Source organism: Medicago sativa, chromosome 3, assembly GCF_051527215.1.
Source record: "Medicago sativa cultivar Bolivia chromosome 3, Bolivia_mono, whole genome shotgun sequence".
Classification (NCBI taxonomy): domain Eukaryota; kingdom Viridiplantae; phylum Streptophyta; class Magnoliopsida; order Fabales; family Fabaceae; genus Medicago; species Medicago sativa.
This window is the reverse complement of record NC_140751.1, coordinates 7,619,504-7,639,601: the sequence shown is the minus strand read 5'-3', so window position 1 is coordinate 7,639,601 and position 20,098 is coordinate 7,619,504. Positions and strand designations below refer to the sequence as shown.

Sequence of the window (20,098 nt, the reverse complement as noted above, 5' to 3'; positions counted from 1 at the left end):
GAGTGAAGCTAGACTCACGGTGGCTTCGCAGAGGGTGCAACCCCCCCTATTCTCACTCTTTTATGCTCTTTCTCACACATTTTTTGGTTTTCTTCTATTTGAAAGATTCCAATTTTTTATTTCCTTCTACATTTAGTAATTTTATCTTTCGTTATTTTATTTCTTTTTTGCCTATAATTTGTATCATGATGATATTCTCACATTGGGTCATATAAATAAATGACATGATAACCAAGTGAAAAAAGATTATACGCTTCTTGATAGAGGGATTTGAAAACTTTGTCTTCATTCCATTTTTTGCATGAAACACTAAATGAGCAATATTTTTGTATGGGTTTGGATTAGAGAGTCTGACGTCCATTTTTGTATGGGTTTGGGATTAAAAAGATTATGATTCTTTTGAACAAAAAAAAACCTCTCTTCTTTCACAGTGGCTATTGATGCTTCATAAATATTAAATATCACGTTTTGTGATTATCATGAAACTCAATGCACAACCCTTTTTATTTGTTTTACTAAATTTGTATCGTATTATATATCGTTTTTTTTTCGTTGAAATTTGGTTACTTCATTAAAAATTTGCATCTAATTAGATATACCGGAGTGAATTCTAGCGAAATAGAAATGACAGTTTTTTCACCATGAAAAGGTTTTGTGACAAAGAAGTGTTGAAGGAAAAATACGACAGAAGACTCAACTAACCCTCTATTCCTTTTTTCTAAAGATAAATTCAAGTTTAGATCTCTATTCATCATGTTCTAATTACTCTTTTAGATGGTGTTAAATGAATTATATTTATATGTCAATACTATATATTAATCTATACAGATAAACATAGTCAGGTGTATATATACTTTAACGCAGTAGAAAAGGTGGACAAACATGCATGTTTGGACGCTAGAGGGCAATATGAGATAATTAAGTGTCGAAAACCACGTCTTCCTATGAAACAAATATTTATCGTCTAAAGCACTTCCTTATCATCATTTCAATAACACTTAATATTTTTTTTAATAATAGATTCATCGTCTGAAGGTGTACTCTTTTGGGTGGGGTTCAACAATAATAATAGATAAAACACATATGTGTTGTGAAAAGAGAAATATTGATTCAAAGAAAAAATAGGTATTTACTGCATTAATTTGGAAAAATATTATTTACCAAATATATTATGTATCACTTATTCAACTTTGAGACAAATCAATAATTACCCTCATATATAAAATAAAATTTGTTAACTAATTTATTTATTTTAGCAATTTGCACAATCCATTAACTACGGACAACTATCAATCTACAACATCTAAGTTAAAGCAAGATATCTTTATTGATATTTTTTTTTTTTTGTTATAAGCTTTATATAGTACTCTTCTACATGGTGTTCCATAAATTATATTTGCATTTAACATTCTGTAATTAATTTGTAGTTTTTTGAAAGACAATAAATTATTGATAAAGGAATGTACGAAGAATTAGCTGCAATTCTTAAAAGGTAATCAACTTTTTTTATTTTAAATGATATAATTTTAAATGATATTTTATAGCCTTTTTCCCGTACAATTTGGGTTTTTTGATTAACGACTAATAAAATTCATTTCAATCAAATAAAATGCAAAAAAAATGAGAAATGCTTCTGATCCTGATTTCATGTTTGACCTCCCCATCAAGCACCACCAATAGACAAAAATGCAATATTAGTGATGATAAAAATACAATATTAGCAGTAATGCTTCTGATTCTGATTTTAAGTTGTTGAGTATGATTTAAAATGCAATTTTTTTAAATCTATGTTTATATTATCTATGTTTTAATATGTGTTATTTACCCTGAACTTATAAGGATATGCATATTTCATGTGATCCATATGCAAAGTTATGTGAAAATTAAATTAAACAAAGAAGAGTAAATATTGTATCTATACCTATTAATAAAGGCAATACTATTGTTTGGTGTAGCCTTTTTTGGTAAATCCCAAAATACCCTTGATGACAGTTATTAAAAAAAAAGTCTGCCTTACCCACTAATGATCACACACACGATGACAATTATTAAAGAAAAAAAATCACTAAAGAAATGGAAGGAGGTTACCATATTTCAAAAATCAAAATGCAACTGCTCCTTGAACAAAGTCGGTTACCATTTGATCCCCTAGAAAAATATCAATTGTGGAAAAACTCTGGCTCAAATTTTTTTTTTTACTTCTTTCTCTCATTTCTAAACAAATTCTAGAAATAGAGCGACGACGCAGAAACCATCCATGAGAGAAAGAGAAAGTGAGATGAATTAAGTCTTTCTACTTTGCAGGTTTACAATTTTTGTTTCATCTTCGATTTGTTCCTTTTTTTTTCATAAGAAGTTGCCTTCATTATCTTATCATCACGTGAACATATTTGACCGCCAAAAAGTATGGTTTTTAGGCTTGGAGTAGATAGGATTAATGAAATTACGATTATGATATGATTACGATCACTTGAATTTATAAAACTAAATGTTATGTGTCCTGTATTTGCATAGCAACTTTTTTTCCCGTGTGTTTTAAAATCAATATAAATAACATATTCAATTAAATCACTCCAGCATTTACATTTTATGCTGTCTTCTGCATGATATGTGAATCAGATGGGTATTTGCAAAAACTACTTACAGTTTGAGAATAAGAAAGATAAACAATTGTACTAAAAAAGCTTCTTTGTGATTAAATGCTTCTTTCATGCAATAGAGACACTTTCATATCAAACATATATCACGAGTTTAGAAGACTCAAGACTATACTCATTATTGAGTTATAATATGAGACTTCTTTGTGATTAGCAGTTTTTATTCTTCATGATATTTCTTTTTTTAGATTTGACAATTATATATTTTCTAATTTACAATGGACACATATATCGTTCCCTTCAAGTATGTTTTTCATATTTTATGTTTTTGAGAGAATTAGTTTTTCATATTAAGTCATTTTAATCTATATCTTTATCCATAGACTAAAAAAAGGATGTGGACCTTTGATTTCGATTTTTATCATTCCAATTTCATCCTTACCAAATGATCTTTTTTACACTTGGTTTTGTAAAGACAGAGAAAAGATGAAGAAATAGGAAAGGAGTGGGGCATCAAGGCCACATTTTTCATCAGCCACTTTATTCATAGAGAAGTTGAGACATTTTGGTGGCTTTGAAGAAGTCACAAAGTAGTCGGTACTGTGGGGGACAAGTTTTTAACCGGGAGATGGCGATGGACATGCTATGCTAACGTAGAGATGAGAAAACTTTCCTGTTCTTTCTTCCCTATTTCAGGAAAGGTATATACTGTTCTTCTTTCAATATGTAAATATTTTTGTTTGGATTACTTTTTTTTTATGTTCTTATTTGTTTTATTAGTGTCTGTTAATTTTTTTATATAAAAAGTTTTTACTAAACATGTCTCAACCTATCAAAAACAAGTTTATAAGCTAGCTTATTTGTGTTACCAAACAAAGCATTAGTCTTGAAGAGGTCAAGGTTGGGATCACATGGGCATTGAAGATATTATCGTGTCGTCCTTCATGTCAGTTGAAGTGAATGTAAAATTTTCATTTAGTGAATTGCAATGCTAATTTATGTAGCATCAGCGCTTACCATCATATGTGTGTCTGGTGTCCGAAACGTCCCCATATTCGATATGAAATAGATACATATTATTACATTTAATTGTGTTATTTCTCAAATAATTGTCGCTGTTCACATGTTAGTGTCTCTGCGTATATATCGACACTTTATACATGCTAATACATTTAATAGCCATTCCTAACCATATTTCATTGACTAACTTGGTGTGCGCAAATATTACCTTTAAATTAGTCAACTAATTTAAGGGGCCATATGGCCTTTCTGAACTGCAATGATCATTACATCTCTTGATCACATTTTTTTTTTGTTACAAAGTCACGTTGATTTAATTTATTATTGCTTTCAGAAATAAAACTTTCTTTTATCAATTAGCTACATTTTACCGGACTTCATGTTCATATTGCCTTCTCCTTGATTTCTTGCTTTGCAAGGGTTGTTCATTTACTCATTTCCATGTATATATTGATCCTTATGAACATTGATTACTATTCATAGTTAACTTCTTCATTGTGAATAGGGAACAACTTTGGGTTTTCAACAACAACAACATTGAAGAGAGAGTGAGAGACCGTGGTGGCCAACCCTTGGCACAACAACACCGATCATTTATATTTTGTGAGAGAAAGAGAGCAATTTGGAAGATGGTGAAAATGATTTCTAACGATGATCACACATAAATTATGGTGAGATACATCTGACTTCCTTTTTTTTTTTTTAAGTGTGAAAAAATGATGTAATTTATTTTGGTTTTCAATCTTTTATTTCTTTCTTTTTCTTCATTTTTCAGAGAGTATAGGGCAAGACAAATAGAGAGGTGGAAGGATCACTTTATTTTGGGGCGAGCGAGTAACCTTTTCTATTCTTTCCTTTTTCACTAAATCATATTCTAAGTGAAGTTGAAGGAGAGAATGATTGGAGTTCTTTAACTGCTATATAGAGATTTTCAGATGAGTCTAGAAGTAAAAACACTTGGGAACTTATCTAAACCATTGTTGGTTTGGTTTTCTGAATTACAAATATATTTAGAAAATTTTAATGATACACTATTATTAGAACAGAAAAGGGAGGGAATCCAAGAAACTATGCTCAACTGAAGATAGAAAGAGATACAATTAGTATTGCATATTGTTGGATTTAGGTTTCACGGGCTGTCCATATACTTGGTAAAAGGGTAGCGAACAAGGGGAATGTTCAAAGCCAACTTGATCGTGGTATGGCTACTAAGAGCTTTTCCAATACATTTGCTCTGATTCAAGTTACACACCTTTTTGAATTTGGTTCGGATCACTAGATTTAATTCATGCTACTATTAACTGTTCATATCTTTACAATTATTGTGAAGTAGTTATGCATTACAAACAAATATGTGGTTAATTATTGTATGCGCAATAGAAAAAGCGGACAGACGGGCACGGGAGTGCCCGTCTGGACGCTAGTTTGATATAATAACAATGAGAAGAGATCCATTGACTCCAAGAGTAAGTTTAAACACTTACTCCAAATCATGGCCCTTCATTTTAATAATAATTAATGGTTGTGATTAATTCATAATAATTGTTAAGGTGGGGTGTTTTCCTTTTTTTCTTCTTCTTCTCTCTGTCTCAATTTTCATAATCGTTCATTTTCCTTTTCTTCTCTCTATCAATCTTATAATCTGCAAAAGTTAATTAATAATAATCTCACATATGAGCAATAAATTATACTCTCCCATACTAATTCTCTACCATACCTTTGTTTTGCTTTCTTCCATTGATGAAAAAATCCGAATTCCCTCACATGTATCGTTTCACTCTTTCTCGTGTTCACGTTTAAATTTGTTCTTCTTTTGTTCTTTCCTAATTTTTCTTTTATCAAAGGGATAATAGTATTCTGCCATAAAATTAAGCCGTGAATGTCTTGAAATCTATCATATGCCTTTAACATACTCAACAATAATTTTTTATTTGATCCAATTGACGAGTGTGATATTAATTGTATTAGATTTCATTGATAAAAAAACTGAATCAGATTTTTGTTTATTCGTCGAACTAATATCAGATCTGATTGAAGCGTGTATTAAGCATTAGTAGTACAAAATTATGAATAAATTATATGTTGGTGATGATTTACGATTCTTTGAAATTGAATGGATACACGTGTTCATAGCCATAGGAATACTCATGATTCTTTGAAATTGAATAAATTATGAATAAACAGTAGTTTTCTCACCCTTGCATTCTAATGGGTTGTTTAGAGAGAGGGTGTACCATAGATATTAGTTGCAATTAATCACAATCATTAATTATTACTCCCTCCGTCCCATATTACTTGACCTAATTGACTCTGTCACGTATGCCAATGCACAATTTTAAACTTAAATTTCTTTAATAATCTAGTAGAAAAAATTACGAAAATTTGATATTTTGAAAATATTAATCGAGACGAATCTAACAACATCTTATATGCTATATTTTGTTTTTATATATTAGTAGAAAAATAGAGTCAAAGCATGTTACATGAATAGTGCAAATATTCTAAATAGGTCAAGTAATATGGGACGGAGGGAGTATTAAGATTAAGGGTTGAGATTTGGAGTAACTCAAAAGAGTTACTCTTGGAGTCAATGGATCCCTTCTCAATAACAATATGTTATAAAATTGTATTTATTTTTTTTGTAGTGACCTGAGTTTGAACCCCGGACCGAGGACTTATAAAATTGTAATGAAGTAACAGGTTAAATAAAATGATTAAATCAGAAATTTACGTATAAACAAATAAATTAACCAGTTTGTTTGTGAAAAATGAGTTATAATAGTGTTTCTGTCACACCGTATTTTGTTTGGTTTAGTTTTTTTTTAAGTATATAGTATGTTTTGTTTGAATTAATTTTCGTTCGCGCGTATTTCTTAAGTCAAAAATCATCGGAGTTATCGTAAATAGTTCAGAATTTAAATTCGTAATCTGCCAAAATATTCGGTGGTGATCTTTGACCATTGATAAAGACCTGTCAAAATAGTTCAGAATTTGAATTCATAATCTGCCAAAATATTTGATAGTTTCTTTCTTTCACTCTGCATGTATTTTGCGCTTTACGAATTTCAGAAAATTTAAAGCACATTAAAGACACCTTCCAACACCCTCGATTTTTTTAGGATTTCATAATCGAAAGTAGATTTGTAGGGTGGGAAAAGAAATTCACAATAAGCTATGAGATTTCTCTATTAGCTATTCAGACATGCTTATTGCAACGACTTTAAGATATTGTCTACAAGGAATCGAGCTTCATGACCTACATATGTAGTTCTTTCAATGTTGAGTTGCATTGAACGTAAGAAAATATAAACTTAAACACAAGCATTAATGAAAATACTTTTTGCATGGTCTGTTTGTTATCGTAGAATACTATAATTTTTTGTTATTACTTTTTCCATTCTATAAGTTTTTCGCGCGCCTTATTTGAATTCTAAAATCTGAAATGTTTCAACGTGTTTTGGAGATTTTTACAGGATGTTTATGTCATTCGAATTCTATAATATCAATTGCATATGGCACATAAGAAATCAATAGGGTGGAAAAAGGAGACTAATTTCTTTAGTACTCGCATGATATTAATGAAAAGCTTCATGCTTTCATAATCCATAGTAAATAAAAATACTCTTTGCACAACCTATTTGTTAACTTTGGAAACAAATTTTTTGATTTTTTAAATACTTGCATGATATTAAATGAAGCAAATGTTTCATCAACCAATGTGCTTCCATCACGAAGAGAAAAGAATTGGGTTATTATGATATCTGTTTCTAATGAATTAATTTGGGAGGAAAATGAGTAACTTGACAACAAAAAGCATGAAAGATAAAAAAAAAAAAAAAAGAAAGGCCATTTTTGTGCTAATAGGGTTATTAAGAATAAGCATGAAAGATAGAAAAATGACCAAGAACGTTGGTCTACTCTTTAGTGAGTTGACTCGGCTGGTCTCTTGTGCCTTGCACCAGCTAAGACATAGACACCAATAAGTTGAGATTGCTGCTAATGTCAAAAACACATGACACTATGACACATATTAATGTATTATAATTAGATCATATAAATAATGAACATTATTTATAAAAGATCTAAATTAAGAGTTCAAATATATACGTGCATCTAAATTGCACAATTTCTTTTAGTAGAAAGAAAAAGTCTAAATCGAGTTAGGATAGTCTTTCACGTTAATGCATCCATCAAATATCGAAAAGATTATGTGATCAATTTAAATGTCTGTAACTTCTCATAGACTATCAATACATCGACACATATGCACATTGTTAACGCTCATAGATGTGTTTAACAAGTATCCAAGGGCAAAGTATGTTCAAACAAAGGAAAAAAAAAGTTTTTTTGAACAATTGTCTAAACTGTCGAACTTACGAGTGGCAGACACTAATACACATTGTACACACATAGTCTAAGAGGTGTCCTTACTTCAATGGTTGCAAGAGATTGAGAAGATTTTTGCAACAGTGTCATGCCGTAAAGATAGGAATGCATCATATATAGTTGGAGATCCAGGGTACTGATGGAAGTGAATGAGTACGTGTAGTTTGTTGGAAGTTGAAGGAAGAATCTTAATTGGGGAACTATTTAAAGAACAATGTGGACAAGTGATGAGGCATGAGATCGAGGAGTTTTTGTATGTGAGGCAGGGACAAATGTCTGTGAGTGAATGAATATGAGGCAAGATATCAGTCACAATTCAAGTTTTCAAAGACTTTGCCCCCTCAAAAGTACATTTTAAAGGAAAATATGAAAATAAACTATACCATTAAGTCCAATTGGTGCCACAAATTTTTGTACTTTGTGACCCTGAATTGTTCTAAGAGTCTATAAAACCGAGGTTACCTCTCCTCTAGCTCAAATTATTGTCATAAAGAGGATAACAATCACTCCTCATGCACCATAAACTTATCTCAATATTTAGAATTAGACAATAAGATCAATAGCAATATCAATAGTAACAACTAGAACAAATCAAATCAACAATAATAACTTTTCCATTATCTTCAAAACCTAATCAAAATAGATTTTCATTTTCTGCAGAAAAATGATTTTAAATATAAACTTACACACAAACATAACTAAAACATGTAAAATGATTTTCAAAAATCTTAAACAAACGGGTACTAAATATGTTTTTGCAAGGAAAATACATCCAAATGCATTTGCAATTAAAAAATCCCTCAATTATCCATTTCACCATTTCACTATGCTTCACAATCACACAGCCTATCCACATTCTATTAAGAAAACAACAGACAATAATAAAGTCAAAGACAAGTTTATCCTACCTATTCAAAACATATAGGTTTTACAGTTTCACCTCATCTAGTTTGACTCCAGAAGAAATAATCAAACAGAACTTAAGAAGTTAAATTACCCTAGAACTATTACCCCTTTCACCCCATCTTCACCAAAGCTCCACACCACAAAAAGAACCCGAGCAATTCTGGTTGTGAATAACCATTCTATTGAAACAAACAAACACAGCCAACCTGAAAGAGACATTTCAACTAATACATTATAAAGTGTATTTTGAGGCTTAAGGTGCAATTAAAATTAAAATATTGAGACATTATAAGGCAAAACACATATTGAAAGGAACTTCGCTACAATCTCAGAGACTCAGACACTATATCAATATATTTAGGCCATTTTACCAATGTTATGAATTGTACAATAAGCTGTGTGTGTATAAGAATATAAAACCAAAGAAATAAAAACGAGGCATAGAATTGCATTTCAATCTCACTAGTGGTGCAAGAAACTGATGCTAAAAAAAATGTGTGGTGATTTTAAATTGAGGAATGCTAAGAACACTCTCTTTTAAACACTCTCTCTAACACTCACTCTCTTATTGGGTGAAATTAGTGTATGTCCCACCACTTTAAGTGGAACCCATTTCCAATGTGTGAGACCCACCTTGGTTTAAACCAATGAGAAAATGAGTGTTTGAGAGAGTGTTGAAAAGAGTGTTGCTAGCACTACTCTTTTAAATTTGCAAAGTCTAGATAAATGAATTGCTACATGTTTAAGAGCATGATATAGAAACCTATGAGTCAAAAAGTAGCATGATATGAAACAAGTTTAAATTGACACAGATGCAAGAGAGTCAAACCATCTAGCAATACTAGAAACTAGCATTTCTAGAAGGTTAATTAACACTGAAAAAAACCCTCTTAAACAATAAGACAAAAAGGATTCTAAAATCTAAGAAAATGAATCTTCTACTCCTATCTTTGTTGTCTTGTTCCATAATTAAACTCAACCAAACTCATATTGTCCTAAGTAGAGATGCAACTCAGCGGTACTATGAGTCGTGTATACTTTAATTATTAACAAACACTGAGAAGTAATTTGCAGTAATCAACGCTATCATACCAGAGAAGTGTGTAGAGCAATTAAGCCAATTAAGTTAATAACAAACACTGAGAATGATCATGATATCCCAACCTGTCATTGGAAAACTAAAGTTTTCAAGATATGAGTCTGTTCTCTCTCAATCTCTAGATAACAGTTGATTTTATATCGTTCAAAAAGAGGAAAGAAAGGACCTAGGTACATGAACAGCTCTATAATTGCACAACTATCATCACCATCAAGGAAAGAAAAGGCTAATTGGTAAAGAATCCTCATTAGTCATTTGATAAATGTAACCATACATCATAACATAGAAGCACTGCAAGAATTAGATCATGTTCATGAATAAATTCCACTGTGCAGCAAAGTATAATCCTCGTCAAATAACATTTTTTACATCAGCAAAGTATTGAAACTATTGAAAATAAGAAGCAATGTTCAACATATAGATTTCATCAACCATTGATTAACAATGATTTAACAAGTCATCAAGAATCAGAGCAGGCATACCATATAAATAACATAAACAAAAACTAACCATATACATGTTGCAGTTGAATCCACGCTTAAGGTGATATGAGACTCTCAATGTAGACTTTTGCGTCTGTATGTTCATCATTGTTTTGAAACTCAGGACTATTCAAAGTGCCGGTTTTGGAATCATAAACAACCAACTTGATATGGCCAGTGTCATCATCAAGCTCACAACACTCCACCAATAGTTGGTCATCCTCAGAAATATATAAAGTAGTAAAAGCATGTAAACCCCGATCTTGCAGGTTAGGAATAGTGTACAATTTAGTCCAAGACTCTTTCTTTCGGTACTCCTTCATAATCCAAACATTAAAAAAGATATCACTAGTTGCAAAGACACACAAGCAATCTCTCAACACACCTAACAAGGAACATGACTCATTCTCAAAGTCAGGTGGGTAAAGCTGTTGATATGACTCATTCTTTAAATCAAGAGAAAGAATGAAGTACAAAGAATTATCTGATTTATCCTTTGCATACCAATTAACAGCACCACTCACACAAAATCCCAATCCATCGATTGAGTAATCATATGGGATGTTGTTTATTGTTGTCCAATAATCAGTTCCCAAAGTATAAACAAAAACTTCATTTTTGTTAGAATCAACAATGACCTTATAATTATGAATGAAATGATCATATCCAAAGCTTATTGATGTCCAGAATTTGTCACTTTCCAAAGGAGGCAATAACTTAAACTTTCTAATGGAAGGGTTCCATACAAAATAAGAACCACCACGTTTGAGCTTACCACAAAACATGCCATCGCAAGAGCACAACACGTTCAAGTAGTCATGTCCATTTGGAATGTGTAGTTGTGTCTGTGTAACAACGGTAGAAGTAGAAAAAACCGAGGGGATTGGGGAATCATACTGAACGTACTCATCGAAGTAGTCATCGAAGTTATTCCTAGAGGTTACCATGAGATGCTGGCGCTTTGTTGAGAATTGAAGATGTTTCCTTGCAAATTTAGGATCAGAAATAAGAGAATTGAAAAACTTACAAAGACATCGAAGCTGTATGAGTAATTTCACAGGAAGCCTACACAGAATCTCAGGGAGGAGATCAAAAGGAAGAGTTGGAAGCTCCGGAGGTGGGTATGTTAGGGTTCCGGCGGCCAATCGCTGTCTTCGAGTGTTGGTTGTTTCCTCCGTGAGAAACTGAGAAGAAACGACGTCCTTTCGGTTGTCGTTTCCCTGCGCCATTTCTTTATTAAAACTACAGAAGTGAAAATCGCGAGAGAAGAGAACTATAACTTTTTTTTTTAAGAGAAGAGAACTATAACTTGATAAGAGAGTATAGCAACATTGGACACATATATGTTAAAAAATTTAGACCGAGAATGATAAAAAAATGTTAGGTTAAATATGTTTTTAGTCCTTAGATTTTGCGCCTCTTTGAAAAGTAGTCCTTACATTATATTAAATGCTTTTAAAGTCCTTACATATATCTCCTTCATTTGTACATTTTTTCTTAATATGTGTGAAATGAGTAAATGGTTCGGTTAATCTGAGATGGATGGAGTAGCTTTTATATATATATATATATATATATATATATATATATATATATATATGGGATGTTTCAAATGAGTGGAGTTCTTATTGTAAGAGGGTGAGAGGATTAAATATTGACCGTTGGATTTATGTGTACGGTGCAGATGGAAAAGTGTATGAGTTTAGAAAGTGCACATGATTTTTCGTTGTCATGACTTTTCCATTAATTTATGAAACTCATGACATGATAATTTGTTTTATTCAAATTATCTTTTAACTATGAAACTCAGCAAGCTTTTGATTCTCGCCATAATTCCTTTAATGATGAATTAATTTGGGATAAAATGAAACAATTGCAGAATAAAAGGTAAACGGGAAGATTCGTACAAGAAGAGTAGTTGGATTCTATGACGAATTAATTGCCTCTAAATCTTCTATGGAATCGTTGCCATAATTCTTTTTTCATGTTTAAGGAAATAAAACTGGATTGAGGGAAAATCAGAGGAAGGAAGAAATTCTCTATTGGTTTACTATAACTAGCATTAAAAGGCTCAATAACCCTTTAATTTGGGGAAAACCAATTCAGATTCATATGGAAAAGGGATGAAATATCAAAGAATTTTGGACGAAGCAGAAAGATAGAAACACCAATGGGATACGAGAGAGGGAGAGAAAGTGGAAAGAGATGCACAGAAAAGCCATATAATCAATGGGATACGAGAGAGGGAGAGAAAGTGGAAAGAGATGCACAGAAAAGCCATATAATCATAACCGTTTGATTAGATCTAAAGGTTGAGATTTAACCCTCTCACCCTCTCATAATAAGAGTCCTCTCATTTGATATGTATAATGAACAAACGTTCAATTCATTTAAAGGTGTGTTTGGTAAAAATAAGCTATAAGTTAGTTCATAGATGGTTCTGTAAAAAAAAAAAGTTAGTTCATAGATAGTTGATGACTTATAGTTTATTGCTTAAAAGTTAGTTTATTAAATTAAAAGTGTGTGGTAAAATAAGTACTTATAATGACTGATAAATATAAAATAACATGAAAGGACATATTTGTTTAATATTTTTTTATAAATCATATATTTTTTTTTACTGCTTAATGTATTTCTTTTTAAATGTTTAAATTTATTTCAAATTACTTTCATTTTCAAAACTATAAATGTATTTATAAATTCAATTAACATTTGTTATTTAACAAAACTTTTTATTATTAATTTTATTTAACCAAACTTATTTCACTATTTATCATAAATTTTAGGTAAAATTATTCCAGAGGTCATTATTTGTAACATTTAAGTCCTTTATCTTTTTTTTTGTCTCATTCAAATCATTTATCTTATTTATTTGAAACACCCGAGTACTTTCTCCTATTTCTTTGTCCTGTTCAAATTTTTAATCTATTAAAGCAAGTATCCTCTCAAAAAAAAAAAAATCTATTAAAGCAAGTACAAGTAGTCATTTTTTTCATTTTTTATTAAAAAAATATTGAGGTGTCTTGCCACATATGATTATTAGTGATAGTTATTTAGGTTAGCTCCCTAACTTTCCTAAAGTTGCGATTTTGGCCCCTAAGGAATAAAAAATAAAAAACCGCCCATAAGTTTTGCACTTGTGGCAGTTTTGCCCCCAAGGCCAATTTTGACTCGGTCTACGCTGACGTGGCACTCTAAGTGAGGTGCCGCATGTTTTTTTTTTTGGCCTTGGGGGGTCAAAACTGCTACAGTTGCAAAACTTAGGAGGCAGTTTTGTAGTTTTTTTTTTCTTAGGGGGCCAAAATCACAACTTTGTGAAAGTTAGAGGGCGAAAACTGCTATTAAACCTAGTATTTATTATAAATAATTTTTATCGTTAAAAAAACTAAAAATAAAACAAATATTCATCCGACATTTTTTTCTCTCAAAAAAAATGTTGATCGTCACTTTTAAGAGGTAGGAATGAGATATTATTGTACGCAAGTGCACCACACACATTTTTATACATTTTTATTATCTATTTTGTAAATAAATAAAACTATGAATTTCATCTTTTAGCTATTCTTGTCACTCAGTATGTCCCTTTTACTGGGTCTCTTGGTGTTAATCGTCTGGTTACCATTTTTAATATAGGTAGCTTGCAGAGTTCCTAGTTTCTAAAAAAATAGATTTTAGAAAAGCTATTAGAAATAGCTTTTCATTTTGAGGCTAAAATTTTATTTTTTTTTTTTATTTTAAAAATGGATTCCTTAATAATCTGAAACAAACTCTACAAAAATTAAAAAAAAAAATGATTTTTTCGGTTAAAAATATTACTTTTTTTTTCAAAAAAAACTAACGGCTCATAGAGGTTGCATAAACCAATTAAAGGCGTGATCGCTAGCCTTATGCCTTTCTTATTCGTAGCCTTCTCCGAACTTAATTTTCAAGGACCATTGTCAACCACAAGTCCACAACTCAATTTCTTCTACAAATTTCATGTAGCCATTAACATATAGATAAGAGTTGAAAATACATAATAATGCTATCAAAGATACAATGTCATGAGGTTTCAAAATGAAACATGTAGAAATGATCAGAATCAAACAGACAACATTGCCATATAAACAGGAGAGTACAACACTTTTTCTGGTATAACAAGAATAACACAGTGAAACATACAAGTCAAACAATTAATTTAGACTTTGAACTTATAGTTTTTTCACCTTATCTAGTCTGACTCCACAAGAAATAGTTAAACTGAATTCAGGAATTCCACAACACACTATTACCCCCTTTCACCGCCATCTTCAGCGAAGCTCCAGACCACAAAATGAACCTAAGCAATTCAGCCAGCCAGTGAGTAACCCTTCTATTGAAAGGAACAAACACAACCAACCTGAAAAGAGACATTTCAACTATGATGTTATAAGTCTATTTTGAGGCTTCAGGTGCAATTAAAATAAAAATATTGAGACATTATAAAGCAAACACATATATGGAAATAAACTTCATAACAATCTCAGACACTATATCAATCATATCCAGGACATTTCACCAATTCTATGGAATTGTACACTGTTGCATGCATGTAAGAATTCAATAATATCATTTACAGAACAATGAGATGACCATATAGCTTAGCAGCAAAACAACTTTAAAACGCTGCAAATAAAAGTCTAAAATATACAAAACTTTCGTTTCATATTAATCATTCAAGAATAATCAGTTATCTCCATTAAACACTATCAAAAAGTAAGCGATAAAACATAAAAACCATAAGATGCTCATTGTCAATTTGAATTTGTGAACACTATCAACCTTATCCAAATCACAATTTAAATTGTAAGATCTTAATCATCCACCACAATAGAGCACAAGATCACTATGTAAGAAAACCGTAACCAAGATCTGAGACCGCAAAATTGCAGCTAGGATCGTAAAAAATGAATCGGTCTTTTGTGTCGAAAGTGCGGTCTCGCACTCGATCTCTCTATTGCCGCGCTACACATTGCAGCCATTTTTTCTCTGAATCACTGCGTTGTGTCTATACCCTGTTAGAATTCGTTCAGTTACTGCCCTCTCCCACATCTCTCTATCACCGCACCAGACAGTGAATACATAGCAGCTAGGGAATTAAATGAAAGGCATAAATCATGTTAATATTTCAACCCATCCAATCACAAAACTTGACATCACTAAGCAGTAAAAACAACAAAATAAAAAAATCAATCATATGCACAATTAAAAGGCTAGTATTATGTCAACATAAACCAAAAAGTTTCAAATAATAAGTACGACCAAAATCAACTGACTGGTAATGGTAAACCTTAATTGAAAACACTAGCATTCCTTCTAATTCTCACCTTTTCCTCATCTTGAAAAATACTCAAACATACGCAACATTCCTTCTAATTCTCAAAACCAGAGAAATGAAAATGAAAAATAGAATTGCATTACAATCTCACTATACGTTTCAGAAAGTTATATAAGAATTCTTCACACAAATGTGAAGTGTAAGATAATCCGAAGAGCGAGTGGTGTAAGAACCTGATTCTCACAACAACAAAAACTTGTGCTAATTCTACAACTGCAAAGGTTTGGAGAATTGAATTGCTACTTGTTTTAGAGCAATGATATAATGGGAATTGCAGAGGTGATAACTATATATTAGAGAGCACAGGAGTAAGCCAATTCGATAGTCAATGTGTTTTTAAGAGTGATCCAAAAACTAGCATCATATGAAACAAAGTCAAGTTAACCAACAAATGCAAGAGTCAAATCATCTAGCAATACTAGAAACTACCATTGATAGAAGGTTAATTAATATTGAAAGAAAACCTTGTAAAAACAATTATAAAAAAGGACTCTAAAATCTAAGAAAAGTGAATCTATTATTCCTATCTTGTGTGCCTCGTTCCATAATGTGTGTGTGTGAAGTAATCAACTCAATTAAGCCAATAACAAACGCACAGAATGAATGCCTATGCTAATTCCAAACTATCATGGGAAAACTGAAGTTTTCAAGATATGACTATATTCTCTCCCAATCTCTAGATAGCTAATTGATTTAAGATCTTTCAAAAAGAGGAAAAGGACCTGACATCAAGAACAACCTTACAATTACTGCAAGAATATAATCCCTCACACATAACCTTTTTTACAATAATAAAGGTCTGATGAATTATTTTCAGTCGTAGTCATATTATTTAAAGAAGTGGTGAGACATACACATGACACAGCTAACTCTCCAATTTCTTCATGTACTTCACAAACTATTTAAAACTCACATGGTATAGAAGAATAAAAACTAGTCATAGATATCTTAGTTATACATGCATCTATCTCTTGGTACATACTTTGCAAACAGGCAAAGAAAACAAGAAATGTAATCATGTAGGTTATAGAAATAAACGGAAAACAAGGTTATACATGCAACCAACAACTAGCTGAAACTACCACACAATCAATTCGTTCCACAACAAATGTAGAATTAAGCAATTTAACATTAAATCAGAAAAAACCAGCACCGATTTCCTACTCTATTTGACACCGTTCAGTCCACACGAATACTCCAATATACACACTCCTAAAACAAAATTCATACTCTTAGGAAAACGGTACTCAAACAACTTCTAGCTAGAGTCTCGAACCAACAACAACAACTAAGAACAAACAATTAATGTCATCTGTGCAACATGTTGAGGTTCAACCCAATTCAGACTGATTTGAGGTTTGATGCACCATGCTTTTGTTTATGAACTGATATTGTTTAAAATTTGAGAACAAAACTGTGATTTCAAACTGAGACAGTTGATGAAACGATTTAAAATTGGTTCTTTGGTTCTGAACTAGTTAGCATAGTTTAATAAATGAATTTTCCGAGTCTGTAACAGTATTGCATGGTTCAAAAACCAGTGAATGAATATGAGAACAGGATTACAAAATAGTTTTCCAACTAAACTCATTTCTCAAATGTTAACATTATGGCACTACCAACCAAATAAGTGCGACAAATATTCCAGATGTATATCAAAATGCCTCCATTAATCAATAATAATAGTAAATAGTTGTAGAATTCGTTCAAAAAAAAAAGTTGTAGAATTGCAATCTCAAATATATAACTTAAAATTTTAAAAAGATTAGCTTGCCATAACTCTTTTCTATTGCTTGTGTATCTATAAAATGAAACAAATATTCGTCAATGAAAAACCAACTGATTCAGGCATAATATGTTTCAAATGACTGTGTAAAACAAATTAACAACTTAGTTAGATTTTTACCACTACTTCTGAAACATTGTATTTTAAGCAATGGATATCATCAATGGTCAGTTTACATTCTAATTATATTTGCATCACAAATTTTGGTCTATGCTTTGTTCATCAAGCCAAAAACAGAACAAAGCTAATTTATGATTTACTGATAGGCAATAACCCAAACTCAACAAAAGAACAATAGAGTGGAATTAAATAGAAGCAGGAACAAAAATGAATGGCATCGTTGAATTTGAATGCCGCGAGCAGCAAAGGCAGCTTTACTACAAAACATCTAATATGTCTCAAATAGCAAAAATCATGTAACTACCACCATCTACTTCCTTAAATCCCTAACAAATACCTTCCATCTCATTGCTAAAACACTATTTAAAAACATAATAAAAGTCATTTTCAACCCTTTAGATTCCATTAACCATTAGATTAACAATGATACAACAAGTCAAGAAAAATCAGAGCAGGCGTAAAATAAATAACACAAACAAAAACTAACCATATATATGCTGCAGTTGAATCCCAGCTTAAGGTGATATCAAACTCTCAATGTAGACATTTGAGTATATCAGTTCATAGTTGTTTTCAAACTCTGGAATATTCAAAGTATCAGTCTTGGAATCATAAACAACCAACTTCTCAATGAAACTTCGAAAATTAAAAAACCCCACCAGCAGTTGGTCATCCTCAGAAATATATGAAACAGTATAGGGTTCGAGATCTTCATTGGCGTCTAAACCCCGATCTTGCATGTTAGGAACACTATACAATTTAGTCCAAGACTCTCGATTTCCATACTCCTTCATAATCCAAACATTGACAATCCTATCAATACCTGCAAAAACACACAAGCAATCCCTCACCACACCCAAGGTCAACTTATCATTCTCATTCTCGAAATCAGGTAGGAAAAGTTGTTGATATGACTCCTTCTCTAAATCAAGAGAAACAATAAGTGAATGATCAAATGCCAACCAATTAACAGTGCCACTAACAAATACTCCTTGTCCACATATGAGGTCCGAATATGGAATGTCCTGTATTCTTGTCCAATAATCAGTCCCCAAAGTATAAACAAAAACTTCATTTTCGCCAGAAACAGCAATGACCTTATAATCATCAATGAAATGATCATAGCCAAAGCTTATGCAATAATGATAACCTTCCAGACGGAGACGAGGCAATAACTTAAACTTTCTAATGGAAGGGTTCCACAGAAAAAAAGAACCGACATTAATCACCGCGCAACAAAAGATGCCATCACAATAGCACATTACGTGCATAAATTTATGTCCATTTGTGAGATTAGTGGGAGGGTAAAGTTGGGTCTGTGTAACAACGGTAGAAGTAGAAAAAACCAAGGGGAATGGAGAATCATGATGAACTAACTCAAGCATGTTGTTTCTTGAGGTTACCATGAGGTGGTGGCGCTTTGTTGACAATTGAAGATGCTTTTTTGCGAATTCTGGATCAGAAATCAAAGAATTGAAAAACTTACAGAGGCACCGAAGCTGCACGAGTAATTTCACAGGAAGCCTACAGAGAATCTCAGGCAAGACATCGAAAGGAAGAGTTGGAAGCTCCGGCGGTGGTGGGAATGTTAGGGTTCCAGTCAATCGTTGCCTCCGAGTGGCGGTTGGGTCATCCTCATCGTTACCCATCGCCATTTCTCTACAATAACAACAACAACAACAACAACTAAGTAGGGTTGAGAGTTGCTTTTCTGATAAAGAATACTTCCAATTGACACATGGAAATGACCTTAATACCCCTGCAGTAGTTAACAACCGCTGGGAAACACGCCGGTCGTTAACTACCGCTGGGTTTTGTGATATATTCACGCCAGTGGCCATATTTCAGACAGTCCCTCCATCATCACTATCACCATTTTTTCTCTCAAAATTTCACTCTCTCTCTCTCTAAAAACTCTACCAAATCATCCAAAATTTCTTCCACTAAATCACAAGTAAGTTATCACTTATGCTATTGTCATACATTTTAGTTAGTATATGTGTTTATATGTTTATAATTTTAGTTGTTGTTTAATTATTAAATTTTGAATATTTGTTTTTAATATAGTTATGGTTGTAGATCTGAAATGCTATTAACATATATTATGAATATCTGTTATAATGAACTTATATTGCTTAAATGTATAATTTTTTTTCGAATTTTAATTTTTTTTTCGAATTTTATAAATTTTTTAGGGTTTGAATATTTGTTGTTAATATAGTTATGTTGTAGATCTGAAATGTTATTGACATATATTATGAATACTTGTTATAATGAAGTTATATTGATTGAATTTATAATTTATTTTCGAATTTTATAAATTTTTTAGGGTTTGTTTAGGATTTT

General features: G+C 31.7%; 2 protein-coding genes across 6 annotated transcripts in view; both read right to left on the bottom strand.

The window, feature by feature from the left end:
- LOC146935365 (F-box/kelch-repeat protein At3g23880-like) overlaps nucleotides 1–11,855 on the bottom strand; it is a 28,132-nt gene extending 16,277 nt beyond the window's left edge. Inside the window, exons 1-2 of one of the 3 annotated variants that reach the window (XR_015030208.1) lie at nucleotides 10,002–11,805; nucleotides 8,756–9,115 (exon numbers count right to left, since the gene is read on the bottom strand). Coding sequence is in view for 2 of the 3 variants with exons in the window: in XM_085750533.1 (XP_085606659.1) it covers nucleotides 10,547–11,719 (1,173 nt within the window). In the remaining variant the exon portion in view is untranslated. Of the gene's footprint in view, nucleotides 1–8,755; nucleotides 9,116–10,001 lie in introns of those variants that run through there. The other 2 variants (XM_085750532.1, XM_085750533.1) reach the window with 2 other exon arrangements.
- LOC146935364 (F-box/kelch-repeat protein At3g23880-like) lies at nucleotides 8,756–19,506 on the bottom strand. 3 transcript variants are annotated; one of them, XM_085750531.1, is made up of 2 exons: nucleotides 18,240–19,460; nucleotides 8,756–9,115 (listed from the first exon to the last, which is right to left on the bottom strand). In XM_085750531.1, exon 1 carries the CDS (start codon nucleotides 19,405–19,407, stop codon nucleotides 18,268–18,270), a length of 1,140 nt encoding a protein of 379 aa, XP_085606657.1. In that variant the 5' UTR covers nucleotides 19,408–19,460; the 3' UTR covers nucleotides 8,756–9,115; nucleotides 18,240–18,267. The 3 variants fall into 3 exon arrangements, with proteins under 3 accessions (XP_085606657.1, XP_085606655.1, XP_085606656.1); XM_085750529.1 differs by lacking the exon at nucleotides 8,756–9,115 and adding an exon at nucleotides 14,452–14,868 and having other exon boundaries at nucleotides 18,240–19,506; XM_085750530.1 differs by lacking the exon at nucleotides 8,756–9,115 and adding an exon at nucleotides 14,452–14,808.
- Between the last annotated feature and the right edge of the window lie 592 nt (nucleotides 19,507–20,098).